The sequence below is a fragment of the Puntigrus tetrazona genome, chromosome 21 (assembly GCF_018831695.1).
Source record: "Puntigrus tetrazona isolate hp1 chromosome 21, ASM1883169v1, whole genome shotgun sequence".
NCBI classification, from domain to species: Eukaryota; Metazoa; Chordata; class Actinopteri; order Cypriniformes; family Cyprinidae; genus Puntigrus; species Puntigrus tetrazona.
Window position 1 is genome coordinate 2,184,962 of NC_056719.1, and position 15,871 is coordinate 2,200,832.

A 15,871-nucleotide genomic window follows, 5' to 3' on the forward strand; every position below is an offset into this window, starting at 1 on the left:
ATGCATGATTTTGAACTGTGTTAAAGGTTCCCTATTTTATCAATTTCCACAATGTTGTTTTTTTTTTTCATTTAAAATATATGATAACCTTGAAATTGATTATTTTGAACAGGTATATCAAGTATATCAGGCTTACCATACTTCCTCCCCATCCAGGAAGGCCTTTCTCTCCTACATCTCCCCTATCACCCTATTGGTCAACGAGAAGCCAAAAAGGAAATGCCTAATGTGCCCAATTGAAATTCATAAATTAAACTCATCATGTATTTATGCCATGTTGTCATTGTTAGCGTCATGAACGCTGACCTTTTCTCCTCTTGATCCTCTGGTTCCCCTCAAGCCTGCCTTCCCTCTTTTACCCTTTAGATATAAAGCACCAACAGAAAAAAAATCAGCTTATTAATCATAATCACTAGAATGTTCCAAACATACCTATATTATAATATATAAATATATAAATATATAAATATATAAACCTATATTATTTATATGCATAAAATAACCTAAGTACATTTATGTTGCTAAATATTTAATAGTCTAAAAAAGGGTACTAATAGGGCATATCACAGCTTACCCGTCGTCCAATGTGACCCATTTTTCCAGGTGCTCCATCCTTGCCTTGATCTCCCTAAAAATGCACCAAGAAACAAATTCAAATTTAAAATAAAATTGCAGATAAGAGTCCAGGAAAATCTGTATTCTCAAACACGATTCTCATCTGGCAGCAAGGACAAAAGCAAAGAGGAAGAACGTTTATTTTAGATAGCAGACTGGGACTAAGACATAGAAAAGAACATTGTGGCCTTACCTTCTCTCCTTTCATGCCTTCTCTTCCTTCAGGTCCTGGGTTACCCATGCGGCTCTGCAACAATCAAAACACATTAAGGGCCTTAATGATTCAGCAGCGTTAAAACAAAGGCAGAATTATTTGTTGTCTCTTTGCTGTAAATATTTTATCTCACTGGGCACTGACCTGAGCTCCTGGCAGACCTGGTGAACCACGTACCCCTGCCTCACCTTCTGGACCCTAACAGAGTTTCGAATTGATATAATTGAGTTAATAAATCACATGTACTGTATTTATATAAACAGACAAATCCAAAACACAGCACCATTTTGTTAAACAAATACAATATTCTGTTTTAATGGTCTGCACCTCCAAACCAGGCAGTCCTGGTGGTCCTTGAATGCCCCGAAGGCCGTCTGGCCCCTAAAGTGAAGAAATGGCTTCATTTTGAACATGTAGTTGATTTACAGGCAATTTAATGAAATAATCATAAGTTTCCATCTTAGTGGAGTTCATTACAAACTCACCAGCACCCCTGGTTCTCCTTTATCTCCTGAGTCACCTTTCTCCCCTTCAGGCCCTGGGAGACCTTTAGGGCCCAAAAGACCTTGAGGACCTACTGAGCCAACACCTCCCTGTAGTCAGAGATATGAAAATTAATGAGTTACTCTTGAGATAAAAATGTATTTGTTATTTCCAGGATTCCCCAAGAGATCCTATAAGAATTAACAGTCAAATGCTAATTATCTGGGGGAGGAATATAAATGCCAAGATATGATATTTACCTGTGTCACGGCTTTTCCTGCATCACCTCGCACGCCTTTGGGACCTGCAATTCCCTGAAGTACAGATATAAATAATAAGATTACCAATTCTTTTGACCAAAAAAATGTAATCCCATTTAAATAACATTACATGTTATGTACATATACAGTAATATGTTTTCAAGTTGATCAGAACCTCAGGTCCAGCATCTCCTGGCACACCAAGTAAACCATTCGGCCCAACCTCTCCCTAAAAGAGAAGTCTAATTTTAGACCATGAAATATATAAAATAATTCAAAGAGGCACTAAATTAATGAATCAAACTACCTTGCTTCCTGGAGGACCATCTGATCCCACCAATCCTGTATGGCCTGGTCCACCCTGAAAGAAAACATTTTATTAGTAACATCAACTGTGTGGCCATATCACACATGATTATAGGGGGTCATTCTTTGTCAGGTCAGCACTCACCTCTACACCTTTTAGGCCAGGAGATCCAACACCACCCATGAGGCCTGACTCACCCTAATATAAAAACAGCCAACAATCACTCACAGTGACAAACAAATGCAACAAAACGAACAAAACTCAATTACACAAAACATAAATAAACATATATATATACTGTATTGTTAAAGCATTTAAAATAAAAGAGAAAAAAAGTGACTTACCTGGAGTCCAATTTGACCCTTGTCTCCCTTGAGCCCTCTCTCTCCCTGCTCCCCAGCGTCTCCCCATGGCCCCTCTAAACCAGTAAATCCTTGTGGGCCAATATCACCCTGGAGAAAAAAAAACAATTTTAGTAAAACAGCATTTTCCCTTTTAAAATGACACTAGCTATAAAAGATAAATGACCTTCTCTCCTTTTGGGCCAGGATCACCAGCAACACCAACTGGACCAGCATCACCCTTCAACAGGAGAAAAACACGAATATTACTCTTACAGGGACAGTGAGACTGACTCTGCTTGAGAGATGACTTTAGGCTTAAATTTCACAGCTGTGCCAAAATTACGAAATTGATCTCTACACCTCACTGCCTGCTGGGCCCGGTGGACCCATTGGACCTTTAGCACCTGGAGGGCCAGTGTCTCCTTTTGGTACTTGGAGACCAGGTTTTCCAAAGGGACCTCTGTCCCCCTGCCAATACATTGAATTAATAAAAAAAACCAAATTTTTATAAATTTTATAATAACAATTTTATAACTGTTTCTCCATACCTTATCACCTTTTCTTCCAGGAGGACCCTCCAAACCTGCTGGACCAGATGGACCCTGCAGAGGTCAGAGAGCATTCATTACTTCTGTTGCCACCAGTTTCTTAAGCTATAACAATGTTGTATATCAGTGATTTTATCCTCACTCATTAAAATACTACCTAACCACGGTAAAATTCGCTGTACTGGCTTCTAACAAAGACCAAATGTGACCTTGGAGCACAAAACCAGCCTTAAGTCGGTTAGGTATATTTGTAGCAATAGCCAAAAATGCATTGTATAGGTCAACAATAACGATTTTCATATATTCCAAAAATCATTAAGATATTGGGCAAAGGTATTTTGTAAATATCCTACTTTAAATATGCTAAGACTTATGCTAAAAATGCACCCTCAGATTCCAGATTTTCACATAGTTGTATCTCGGCCAAATATTGTCACATCTTAACCACACATCAATGAAAAGATTATTTATTCAGCTTTCATATGATGTTAATTTTAAGACAGACTACTTATGCAGCTCCATGCCAATCTAACCTGTGGCCCTTCCAGTCCGAGAGGCCCGTCATCACCAGGAGGGCCAATCATTCCCTGTGCAATTATAAAAATTTTCAGTGATTTTCATAAGAAAGCGCAATTTGCGATTCTCTAAATCTTATAAATCACTTCAGTCACCTTTTCTCCTTTTTCCCCATCTATACCTGGCAGCCCATTTGTCCCCTGTAGACCCTAAAGAAAGATTTGCAGCGATTTCAACTTGATGATCATCATGTCACAAAGCTTTATTATCAAGTATGGTAGGAAGAATTATCACTTACTGGAATACCTGGGGGACCGTTTGGCCCAGGGTCCCCTGGGGGTCCTTTACTTCCATAGGGTCCTGGTTTTCCAATGACCCCACTAACCCCCTGAAGTCCTGGAGGACCCTATATTAGAGAATAAATCAGAATAAAATAAAAATAAAAAAAAATCTGCCAAATAGAGATATAATGTAAAAGAAAGAGCTGATTGTGTGCTCACACATGGCCCATCGGTTCCCCGATGCCCGGGATCTCCTTGACGGCCCTGCAGAGATGTAACCCATGGTTTACAATTGAAGGTAAAAAATTAAGCGCTTTATATTTCAGCACTGCTTAGCATCATGTATTTTCTTGGAGAGGTGATACTGTATGTACCTGGGGTCCTGGTGATCCCTTTTCTCCTCCTGGACCAGGGGGACCCTAAATAACACACATAATGTTTGTGAATTTTAGTCATCACAACATGAAACTGACAGTTTTACAGCAGTTGAAACCAAACTGCATTTATCTAATGAAGTGAAGTAAGAAAAAGAAATGATCTGCTTTACTGATTCCAGTGTTTATGCACGATCCCTCACACACTTACTGGTGGTCCAGGCTTCCCAGTTGGTCCAGAAGGCCCTCTTATACCTGGCTCTCCCTATAAGAAAACAAATGTCTACTTTTACCTGAAGTTACTATTATAAAGGCTAAAAACAGTGTGGCTCTGTTCTAAATCCAAGTGAGCTTTTTAGATTTTTAGTCATCATCCTTATAGGAAGGCTGTTCCAACTTTGGTTAGGATGTTGCCCAGAAAGACTGCAACGCAGCTCACAAAGAAATAGAATGTCCTTATCTGTAGATGAGCTTCGACATAATAACTGTACAAATGTACAACAGCACAATTTCATGAAGACATACTGCTGTAAATATGAGATAGTTAAAGTATAATTTTGTCTTTACTCTGTCTCCACTGTGGCCTGGTCTTCCTCTCATACCCATGTTTCCTGGAAAACCCTTAAGAGAATACAAGAGAGTGAGCTGGCTATGTCAAAACATCAACCTTAAACATTATTCTTCATCCCGCTCCCTCTCTCTCTATATGAGCTCTGTAGAGGGGTCACTTACATACATGCCAACAGGGCCCTGCGGTCCCATTGTTCCTGTCTTTCCAGGGTAACCCTGAGAGAAGGAAACACAAAATACTTAAAATCAGCAGAATGGTTACAATTTATATGACAGCTATAAAAATCAAAAGTCATAAACATACTCTCTCTCCTTGTGGCCCAGGACTGCCCATAGGCCCCTCTCGTCCAGGAGGACCCTGTCAATCAAAACTAAATCATCAGTATCTCTCTATCTATTCACAGCATTGTAAAAAGTATCAAAATGAATCATCTGCATGCAATTTAATGCTAATATGAAGTAAAGGCTGCATTTATTTTATCAAAATGTGAAAACAATAATTCTTTCTATTTGAATACATTTTAAATTGTAATTTATTCCTGTGTTGAATTTTCTTCTCATTACTCTATTACTTTAGTCTTTTGCTGCTTAATATTTTTTGTGGGAACTGACCTTTTCTACAGGATTCTTTGATGATTAGAAAGTTAAAAAGAATATCACTTAATGTTTTTTTTTTTTTGGTATGAATGTAAAAGCCATTACTGTCACTTTTAATTAGTTTAATGTGTCCTTACTGAATAAAAACATTAATTTCTTAAAAATAACAACAACGTAGTACTTTTGATATATAGTACAATAATAAAAGCAACAATGGAATATAAAACCATGTCATAAAACTGAATCTTAATACGACTTGATATCCTTTTACTTTGTTTGACTGCATAGTATAGAAAAGGGTCAAGAGTTGAGTTAATCGGCTCAGACACAACAGCAGTTGCTTTACAGGAGTCAAGTTTGTGAGACAGACTACAAAGCATAGGCAACTGCACCAAAAGGAAGAGAGCACCCACAGCACCGGAATACCCCGCTTGAATTGTTATCACCCCTGCACGTTATAAATAAAACCACCCTCCGGGAGTTTTAATTTCAGCTCTCCTTGTCATGTGCTTCTTCAACCTCGTCACAATGTTACACAAAGACATGTTACACAAAAAATGAGTGATTCAAAGACCTAAATAAGCTTTGGCCTCAATTTGCTTGGCCTCCGTTGTTGAGTGAGAAAATAGGAGTAGAATATTTTTGTATGTGAGTGTAATCATCTGCATTATGGGAACATTAATGCAAAGCTAAAAATAATAAACCTAACCCAATCCCTCAACCCAAGAACAATCATTTTTCAGCTGGATATTGAAAACCTGATGTGCCAAGAATAAATGCTGAAAATTTAACAGCTTGCGCCCTTATTTGGATGCAAAGTGTAGCAAATTTAATAGGATGAAAAAAAAAAAAGTAATATGGATTTTTGTTTTCTAAACGCAAGTAGTGCATTTAATAAAACTGACGAATCCGATAAGAAAATACAGATTGAGAGAAGGCTGTGTACCTTGCAAGCAGCAAGTATTTTTCAATATATTTTCTTTCTCAGCTGACTAAAACACTTTGAAGTCATTCTAAAGATGTGTGTTAAACACATGAATAGAGAAGAACACTCACCATAGATCCTGAGGGTCCATCCTGACCACGTTCTCCAGAAATACCTTGCAATCCCTGAGGTTTGAGAAACCAACCGAGACCTTAAAAGCATGTGTGTTCAAGTGTTTTCTGTTGTCACCACTGACCATTACTCTTCTCGCCTACTGCATTTTACTAGAGTCATTTATGGCTGGTAGGCTGCAAATTAAACTTTGACAAGCTGTACAAAAACACCGGTGCCCACTAAATTCCTGGAAAGGCTGTCTTTGTTTGTATAACCTCTTTATGATTCATAAAAGGCATAGCCCATCCTCTATAAAATGTGATCGTCGTTTTTTATTTGCTCTGCACCGGGAGCTATGTCTGCTGGATTCATGACAACAATCTGCATTATAGAGCTCCTTTCACTGCCAGAAATGGCTCATTAATAGTAAATAAACTCTGAGGTGCTCAATATGAAAGCTTAGCAGTGATAGCTAAATAAACGGTTTCAACCTAGTAGATAAAGACTACATTAAAAACTTAATAAAAACTATATAGACTTTTAAACAGTGCACTGTTCTGTTAAGATTGCGGAACCCACCATTAGTCCTTTAGTTCCTGCATTACCCACAAGGCCTTGCAGTCCCTGGAGCACAAGAAAGAACGATGAGAATCAATTTGAACTTTCGACAATCTCAACATGTAACATCAGGGGTAGGTTAAAATAATCGTTCACGTACCTGTTTATCTCAACCAGTCTTAACTGTTTATAGTAATTTTAATAATATCTCACACACTTTTTATATAATGATAATTATAAACATATACATATAATTTATACAATTAAAATATTATTTTTATTTATTATAGTACTCTATTGTACTACTAAAATTCTAGTTAAATATATATGTATTTTAATTTCTTCAAACAAACATTATTCAGAATATCATCTGATCCCATATGTGTCTTTTTGTGTCAGAATAAATGAAGCCATAATATAATGTTTCTTAATATTTTGCATAATAACAACAACAACATATATTTCTATTTAATTTACGTAGAAATGCATCAATGATATATATATATATATATATATATATATATATATATATATATATATATATATATATATATCTTTACAGTTCATGGTATTAGAATATACAATGGGAACCTGTGTACCAGGCTTTCCTTCAGCTCCAACAGGTCCAGGTGGGCCAGGAAAACCCTACAATAAACACCATCAACACTGACATCATCAACATTCGTCACAAAGTTTGACACTAGTTTCATGCTGCGTCCCAATGTGCCTACTTATACTACGCCTTTAAAGTATGTACTCTTTTGGTGAAGAAAAAGTACACACTTTTGAGTGTGTAGTAGAAGAGTAGACAAGCTTTGGGACACTATCACGTCACACAACTGCGTCTTTAACTGAGAGCTCTGTCACACGTCACACGCACCCTGTACCTGTAAGCTGGCCTGTCAATCATGTCACTTTTAAGAGAAAAGAGAAAAGAAGTAGCTCCTCCTACTAACTAACTCTCTACTAACTCTCTACCTAACTGCTGGTCGTGCACGTCCGCCATGTTTGTAGTTTCTGAACCCAGTCCTTTGCCAGAGTGCATGGATTGTTGGCAATTTTATCCAGTAGACTGTGCACGGACCCACACTTCAAAAATCAACCAGAAAGAGTAAACAATTTTTGCATACTCTTTTCAACATAATATGCTTTGGGATGTACTTATTCTAATCTCACATACTATTTAGGGTGGATAGTATGAACATTGGGACGCAGGGCAAGCTTTTGTGTATGAACACTTACAGAAAGTCCAGGCATGCCAGCATGACCCCTCTGCCCTGTTCGCCCCTGAAAATAAGACATGTAAAAAGACTTTATTAAAATCAATATCACACAGATTATATTAAGGTTGGCACGATACACAGATGTCACGGTGCGGTGAGCGTCATAGTTAAATACGATTATGGTACGGGGGTCACAGTTACATATAATTTCAATACAACAGATAAAACAACAACAAATATTATGCTCAATTTCTTTTCAAAGATATAGATGAGGTGCACGCAAATACACCTGTCAAGGGGGTTTTGGTGTTGGTGGGATTACCTGTATTTGTCGAAAGGCTGCATGCAACGAACCGAGATGTCCATTACGTATGTTCAGTGTGAATATATGTGTCGTGCCTTATACCTTAAAGCTTAGAACCATATCAAATGACAAAACACCTGTGTTTTGTGTGTATTACCTTTAGGCCTCTGGGACCAGGCTTTCCAGGGAGGCCTTCAAGACCTTTGCTCCCCTTCAGTAAAATTAAGATTTGATAATATTACAATATTACACTCAATTTGAGACACTGAAAATCTTAATGCATGTAACACAGAGCAACTCTGACCTTTGGCCCCTCCTTTCCCATTTTGCCATGCGTACCAGCTTCTCCATCCTCTCCCTGTGTGAGGATATTGAGGTGTTTTATTGTAAACCTTATAGATATATATATAATATAGTAGTGAAACAATGTTAATGTAACTCATACCTGGATCCCATGTGGTCCAGGCAGACCCCTGATTCCTGGGAAACCAGGAAAGCCTGTTGGTCCCTGCTCACCTTGAATGCCCTGTATCCCTGAGGCTCCTCTAGCACCCTGGGAATAAAATACAATTAAGTTACAATTTACAATATTATTATATCAACTTCGGGAAAAGTGTGGACACTATGTATACTTTATAGCTGAATTTTACTTTGTATCCTTTAGGTCCAAAGTCTCCCTGGTCTCCATCAGGTCCTCTGTTTCCCTTTAAAGGCAGTAAAGCCATTAGAGCCAAATAAAACCCTAAAAACTTGGTAGCCAAGAGAGGTAAATATAGAGAGAATTAGCTTACTTTGATACCAGTAAAACCTTTTGGACCTTGTATTCCTAATACACCCTAAAGAAAAACCAATACACCAGAACATGATAAATAGGAAATTACATACAGTAGGTTCAATTTGAAAGACAGTTATATCAAAAAAAGAAGAAAAAAGAAAAGGACTGTGGTATGAACTACTGTTGAGCTTTCTCATTAAGAAAAAAAAACCTCTTTTGCTTTTACCATTAATCCTTCAAATCCTGGATCCCCTCTGAGGCCCACTGGCCCTGTGGGGCCCTGTAAATGAGCAGGGATAAGAAGGTCTATTATCATTCGAAAGTCAGTAAGTATTTTTTTAATTAACACATTTTATTTAGGAAGAATGCATGAAACTAAAATGCATTCAGAGTGATATTTTTTTCATTAAATATACAGTACATGTTTTAACACACACATTATAAATCACAAACTAAAATATGTTTTAACACAAACATTATCTAATCACAATAAAAGAAGCTTAAATAAAAAGATATAATGGTTTTTCACAAAAATAAAACAGCTGTGCTGCTAAAATTTAGACATAAATAACTCACCCTATTTTCTACCGTATTTTATCAAATATATTAAGCTTTGGTGATCACATAAGAGACTGAAAAAAACTCTTATAGCACTGCAAACTTCTAAACATTAGAGAATGCGTTAATATTAAACATCTTGTGATAGAGCATTAAACAGCAAGTCTAAATCTTTAATGAGTAAGAAGATCAAAGCAATTAAAAAAATAAAATACAGTAACCCACTCTGTGAGAAAAGAGTACTTACCGGTTCTCCTTTGGGACCAGGCAAACCTTCCCGGCCTGACAGCCCCTAGTAGAAAAGCATGTGAATAAATTAATATAGTGATCAAGTAGTAAATTGTTTGAGTCTGTGATTGTCTGGTTAGTATGCATATATTAGTATGCAGATGCAAAGTAACATAAGGTCCAGTTATCCAATCCCTTATTATATCTTTAATCAATCAATTAGATTCATTATAGCATAAAAAACAGTCACCTGCAGACCCCTTGGTCCTGGAGGCCCAATCTGTCCCTCTAATCCCTGGGGACCCTAATAATAACATACAGGTTATGTAGAGGTCATTTATCAATACCTTATAGCTGTTTCAAACTATAAATAACATACCTGTGGCCCCGGGAGACCAACAGCTCCTGGAGGACCAGGCTCCCCCTAGAAAATAAAGCTAAATTGTTGGCATGTAAGAGACAACATCAGTAAAACAGCATGAGGAAAAAGCCAAATACTTACACGGGACCCATTAGACCCCTGTGCACCAACCACACCTGTCCAACCGGGTGCTCCCTGCAAATATTGAAATAAACTGAGATTTAATGCACGTATCATACACTACCATTCAAACACTTGTGGCATGATTTTCTTTTCAATCTTGTGAGTGTATTAGAAAGAATCATATTGATTTATAATTTTCTGTATCACTTACTGGTGGACCTGGAAGGCCGGGTGGTCCCTCCATCCCATCATCCCCCTGTAAACAAAAACGTTAACAGATAACGTGATGTCTGAATGAATGTGCAACTATGTATAGTTGTGCATTTGATAAACAAATACTCAATACTTATTGAACTATAGTTTTATGTTGACATACATCTGGCCCCGGATGACCTTCAGAGCCCTCCAACCCTCTCATGCCTTGTGGACCCTGAAGAGGAATTAAAACACAATCAGGCAAGATGCTGAAAAAAGAATAGGTTAATATGTATATTTAATATTTTTTTATTCACAATTACTATGAATGTAGCTGCAATCATAACATACAGGAGGGCCGACAGGACCAGGAGAGCCAGGAGCACCTTTTGAACCCTGAAAATGTGAACAACAGGTTATGTATTTTCATAAACACAATTATCAGTGTTATGCAACTGTAGATTATAGAAAGGCATAAGAAGATTAATTAATTCAGTACATTTTGAATACAGTAGTTCTTTGCCTGTACACTAGATGGCGATATATCCTATTATCTCAAAGAATACACCCAATTACATGAGAGGATTTATTGGTTATTGGTTTAATCATTGCTTACTTTCTCACCGGCTTTTCCCATTTCTCCACACGGACCCTCTGGTCCAGCAATGCCCTGCAACAAGAAAAGTGTACGTCCTTAGACAAAAAAAGATGCTTCATGGATGGCACATCAATAGATTTTGAATATACAATATTTTAGTTACTAGCTTGATCAGTTGGAACACGTACCTCCTCTCCTTTCTCTCCAGGTAAGCCTGAGTCTCCTTTATAGCCTAAAGGACCCTGCATTTCAAAATTAACTGTTAACATACCAAAAGAATCAGAAAACATGACATAATAAAACAATTCCAGAGCAGGATGCTGAAATGAATTGCTTCTTTTAAAATGTGAATGTGAATGTAAGCTTTACATGAATATCACTTGACCTTTGGTCCTGGAATCCCCATAGGCCCCTGAGGCCCATCCAGCCCATTTTCTCCATCCTTTCCAAAGAGCCCTGCTCTGCCTATCACACCTTTTGGGCCACGGTCACCCTGAAAGAACAGCACATAAAAAAGGATAATAACCATACTTTAAAAAACAACACTTTTCCAACCTACATCTAAACAAAAGTAAATTGCTTTAAAAGTAATTTGGCCTTCTATTATATTTTGCATGTACACACTGAGGTACAAATTATTTTATTAAGAGCATATTAAAGATGCTTTAATGAGGGCTTAAGGTGGATTCATTTAAAATGTAATTTGCTGGTGTTAATGTTGAAGGGTTAGTTCAACCAATAATAAAAATTCTGTCATTTTTATTCACCCCTGTTTTGTTCTAAACCTGTAAAACCATCGTTCCTCTTCAGAACACAAATTTAGATATTTTTAATGAAATCAGAGAGCCATCTGACCCTCCATAGACAGCAACACAACTGAAATTAGTTATGGTTTTTCTACAACCGCAGATTAAGCTCATGCATGTACTTTCCTCCCTGATGTAAACAAGGCTGATTACGTTAAAGCATGCGTATACTTTATACTCTCTGAATCGGTGACAGAAGTAACTCAGTGGAGAAGAATGGTTGAGTAAATTATTTTTGTTTTCTTTGAAAAAAAATATTCTCCTAGCGTCGCAAAACTGAAGCTGAGTCACTGATGTCACATGGACTGCTTTACCGATGTACAGTATTTACTATGTTTCTGGATTAGGGAACATTTTGATTTTGTTGCTGTCTATGGTGGGTCAGATGGCTCTCTGAATTCATCAAAAGTATCCTAATTAGTGTTCCGAAGATGAACGAAGGTCTTACGGGTTTGGAACGACATAAGTAAATAATGACAGAACTTTCATTTTGGGGTGAACTAAACCTTTAAATTCTATAAAAGCACTAGACAGTGTTATTGCCAGCCTAACACATCTTGTTAATATTAACACTGCTAACAATGTTATATAAACAGGCAGGATGTCTATGTCAAAATATCTAATCTGTGCATTAGGCGTTGCACAGCAAAGGCAGCCAAAGAAACCTAAGATAGAGCTTGGGGTTTTCATTAATATAAGATTTTATTTGGCATAGCCTTAAGATTTAGGAACACCACCTGGAAGCATTCATCATATCATGTGCGGTGAAAGCAGTGTATGCAAGTGATAGATACAAGTGAAATGTGGCCAGACATGCACTGAAATGAGAGCACCACACACATAAACACATGCCTGTGATTGGTCACTATGTAATTCATCAAAGGTCATTCTGAATTACATTTATAAGTGTCAGAAACAGAAATCTAGCTCCTTCTTTAGTATCATACAAAGTCAATGACATCCATCTATCTAATCTAATCTGTTGTACAATAAATGCTAACAGAAGCTCATTTCAGCAGTGATCGATGCAAGGCTTTTGAGAAGCACAAATGTCTTCTTCACATGAAATCTGACAAACCGCAATGAGGAACACAGATACTAGATCCTTTGTTTACATCTGTGGTTAAATTTCAGCAATGATGGGTGTGGTTGTGTGTCTTATAACTGCCTCCCTTTCCCACAAATAAAAAAAAAATAATTAACTGCCGCTAATTTGAGGTGACCAAAAAAGCAAATATTTATGAATTATATTATTTACAGCTGTCTTGAAAGATTGTCATATTTTCTTACTATGCATATGATATTGATAATGACAACAACATTGATGATAGTATTACAGTAGCAATAGTGAAGCCTCAGCAAGTACGACTAATAAAAATTATGCCTGCCTTATCAAGCATCACTAAAAGTTACAATGTTGCACTGCTGGATATTACCATGTCTCCCAAACGTCCTGGACGTCCTTTTTCACCTGGCTCCCCAGGTGGCCCCTTGTAGATAAGGTTAAGAGAAAGAGATCATGATTTAGCATAGCAGGTGTTGTCATCTGAGCTGAGGAAGTACAGAGCTACATAACACAGGTGTTGCTAAGCTTCATCAAAGTCTTATTAAACCAGCTGGTACCTCACCTGCGGCCCAGGTTTCCCCATCTCTCCTTCCGGACCTGGGGGACCTTGTGCTCTCTACAAGCTCACAGGAAAATGAATGGAGTCAGGGATATTACATGTTTCCAAACCTAACAAATTTTACAAATATATTCTGTATGCTTACAGGCCAGCCTGCACGGAGAAGCTGGAAGAATGAAGTTTGCTGAAGACGAGAGTGAGAGAAAAAATATCATTGAGCCATCATGAGACTGTCATTGTTTATCACATTATTAGCAGAACAGATAACAGATATTGTTTTAGTTTCATCAATGTCTTGTATCTCATAAATGCTGTGTTTTTAGAACATTGTGTCAAACTTCAAACTATATTAAATAATATTTGGCATTTTTTACGTCATGTTTACAAATGTGTCTGATTGTAGAGCAGTTTTTTGTATATATTGTGATGTGAAAAAATATAAAATATTGCTCTAGAGATAAATAAATATTAATTTAGGGTTAAATAAATTGGAAAAAAAATGTAATAGTTGATTGTTCATACATCTTTTAAACTTTTTATTTTTATTTTTATTCTTATTGTTTCTGCTCATTTAATATGGCTATTAAAATATTTTACATTAAAAATACTAGACTGTAAAATTACTACTATTTTCAAAACGCAAACCATCAAACTTTTATTTTTACAGCTTGCCATGATTTTGTTTTATACTTACTTATTTATTGAATGAAATCACACTCACATTATACCATATCATAACTTTACAATGATTTTGTTTTAATGTACGGTGCAGCCCTACTGAATACCAGCATAATTATCCTGAGCTTCCTTGTGCCAATTCATTGTTTAGTCATTCAGACTACCCACCAATTAGTCTATATTCAAAATATGTATTTTTGTAATTCCTGATCTATCCTTGAAGCTTTTCTCTTCATTACTCTGAGGAGTCATTTTAATGAAGGCAAAAAGTCATAAGCATGCTATTCTGGTCTTGCTAAAGCTTTAATGATCCGTTCTCATCCAACCAGACTCTAGACTTAAAAGCTGCCCTGTAAACTACAAAGGCGTTCATAAAGGCAGCATGCTGCACACAGGACACATATCCCAAAATGAGTTACGAGGTCACAGGCTGCTTTTAATTAGGCCATGCTCAACAGAGGTTTCGGTTATCAGAGCAGATGCGTTGGGAGATACCGTGCTGGAAAGGGACATGAAGGCTGAGACTGATTGATTGTGTTGAGGTGACCTTGTTCTGAGTTTGAAAAAAGGGGTATCACCCCCTCAGTTACAGGAACAACTTGTGATCTCATGCAGCATTAAGAGTAGAAAAGTCGTTGCACTCAGCTGGATTGCTGGATGTACAGTGCGGGATGGTTCAAAGGCTGCAGGAAACAAATACCCCATTACAGCAACGAGAGAGAATTCCTTCCCCTCTCTCTCTCTCTTTCCCTGAGGGCATATTTATTCAATCATGGATGTGGTGCTCATCTAAGCTATTATGCAAGATACAGCTGTGCACTAGCAGCCACTTTAAAGAGATGAGGGGTAAAGTTTAATTTTGTAGAAAGGGAGAACACAGACAGGGATGGAAAACTTGGAGAAACTGAAAGAAAGAGAGAAAAGTCACCCGAAATGCAGTCCATTCCTCAGGTGTGTTTCTCCACAGGTAGAATGTGGGCAGCCCAGGTGGCCCAAGAGGTCCTGGGACTCCACGGTGTCCTGGACGGCCCTTAAGCCCAATGGCACCCTAAATGCATCACAGCAATAATGAAGACTGCATCCCACAAAAAAAGGTTACACTGACATATGCTTATAATCTTAAACAAATCTCAAAGCTGATGAAATCTGAACTATTAGAATAAAAAACAAATTCCATCACACATCTGCATTGTATAAACCGGCATGTTTTACAACAGCACTGTACATAACAGCTTAGACACCACCAGATAACTGATAAATATTATAGAAATTAGACTTTCACCACTCAAGTTATAAATACATTTTATTTCCGGATGTACTGTAAACACTAGTGCCTACAACACACCAACATTCCAATGTTTAGGGATTTTTTTCTAATAAAGAAATCAATAATTATTCAATTTCAAATAAATGCTGTTGTTTATAGCTCTCCGTTCATCAAATAATCATAAAAAGAAATAAATACAGGTGTCAGAGTTAATACTTCGTGAAAACTATTTTCAAAATTGATAAGAAGAAATTTTTCTTAAGCATCAAATCAGCATATCAGTGATTTCTGAAGGATCATAGAAATGTTACCTTGATGAAAGTGGTGTAACAAAACCTCTTTGCCACAACACTTAGGTTATCTAATATGTTTATAGTGTAAAAATGGATAGCAAATGTTACAATGATGCCACCGCTATTGGTCT

The 15,871-nt window shown here is 37.2% G+C and overlaps 1 protein-coding gene across 2 annotated transcripts in view; it reads right to left on the reverse strand.

Moving 5' to 3' along the window:
* The window catches only part of si:ch211-196i2.1 (collagen alpha-1(I) chain), a 52,625-nt gene that overhangs the window by 4,644 nt on the left and 32,110 nt on the right, over window positions 1-15,871 (reverse strand). For both annotated transcript variants that reach the window (XM_043220886.1, XM_043220888.1), the window contains 48 exons: window positions 15,109-15,228; window positions 13,648-13,686; window positions 13,506-13,559; window positions 13,314-13,367; window positions 11,457-11,564; window positions 11,260-11,313; window positions 11,090-11,143; window positions 10,825-10,869; window positions 10,655-10,708; window positions 10,490-10,534; window positions 10,297-10,350; window positions 10,174-10,218; window positions 10,045-10,098; window positions 9,814-9,858; window positions 9,235-9,288; window positions 9,025-9,069; window positions 8,884-8,937; window positions 8,679-8,786; window positions 8,538-8,591; window positions 8,391-8,444; window positions 7,949-7,993; window positions 7,298-7,351; window positions 6,728-6,772; window positions 6,166-6,219; window positions 4,817-4,870; window positions 4,675-4,728; window positions 4,510-4,563; window positions 4,154-4,207; window positions 3,943-3,987; window positions 3,788-3,832; window positions 3,586-3,693; window positions 3,443-3,496; window positions 3,305-3,358; window positions 2,772-2,825; window positions 2,584-2,691; window positions 2,408-2,461; window positions 2,224-2,331; window positions 2,024-2,077; window positions 1,880-1,933; window positions 1,748-1,801; window positions 1,573-1,626; window positions 1,315-1,422; window positions 1,157-1,210; window positions 974-1,027; window positions 809-862; window positions 575-628; window positions 307-360; window positions 137-190 (listed from right to left, as the gene is read on the reverse strand). In XM_043220886.1, the coding sequence (XP_043076821.1) occupies window positions 137-190; window positions 307-360; window positions 575-628; window positions 809-862; window positions 974-1,027; window positions 1,157-1,210; window positions 1,315-1,422; window positions 1,573-1,626; window positions 1,748-1,801; window positions 1,880-1,933; window positions 2,024-2,077; window positions 2,224-2,331; window positions 2,408-2,461; window positions 2,584-2,691; window positions 2,772-2,825; window positions 3,305-3,358; window positions 3,443-3,496; window positions 3,586-3,693; window positions 3,788-3,832; window positions 3,943-3,987; window positions 4,154-4,207; window positions 4,510-4,563; window positions 4,675-4,728; window positions 4,817-4,870; window positions 6,166-6,219; window positions 6,728-6,772; window positions 7,298-7,351; window positions 7,949-7,993; window positions 8,391-8,444; window positions 8,538-8,591; window positions 8,679-8,786; window positions 8,884-8,937; window positions 9,025-9,069; window positions 9,235-9,288; window positions 9,814-9,858; window positions 10,045-10,098; window positions 10,174-10,218; window positions 10,297-10,350; window positions 10,490-10,534; window positions 10,655-10,708; window positions 10,825-10,869; window positions 11,090-11,143; window positions 11,260-11,313; window positions 11,457-11,564; window positions 13,314-13,367; window positions 13,506-13,559; window positions 13,648-13,686; window positions 15,109-15,228 (2,886 nt within the window). The remainder of the gene's footprint in view (window positions 1-136; window positions 191-306; window positions 361-574; window positions 629-808; window positions 863-973; window positions 1,028-1,156; window positions 1,211-1,314; window positions 1,423-1,572; window positions 1,627-1,747; window positions 1,802-1,879; window positions 1,934-2,023; window positions 2,078-2,223; window positions 2,332-2,407; window positions 2,462-2,583; window positions 2,692-2,771; window positions 2,826-3,304; window positions 3,359-3,442; window positions 3,497-3,585; window positions 3,694-3,787; window positions 3,833-3,942; window positions 3,988-4,153; window positions 4,208-4,509; window positions 4,564-4,674; window positions 4,729-4,816; window positions 4,871-6,165; window positions 6,220-6,727; window positions 6,773-7,297; window positions 7,352-7,948; window positions 7,994-8,390; window positions 8,445-8,537; window positions 8,592-8,678; window positions 8,787-8,883; window positions 8,938-9,024; window positions 9,070-9,234; window positions 9,289-9,813; window positions 9,859-10,044; window positions 10,099-10,173; window positions 10,219-10,296; window positions 10,351-10,489; window positions 10,535-10,654; window positions 10,709-10,824; window positions 10,870-11,089; window positions 11,144-11,259; window positions 11,314-11,456; window positions 11,565-13,313; window positions 13,368-13,505; window positions 13,560-13,647; window positions 13,687-15,108; window positions 15,229-15,871) is intronic.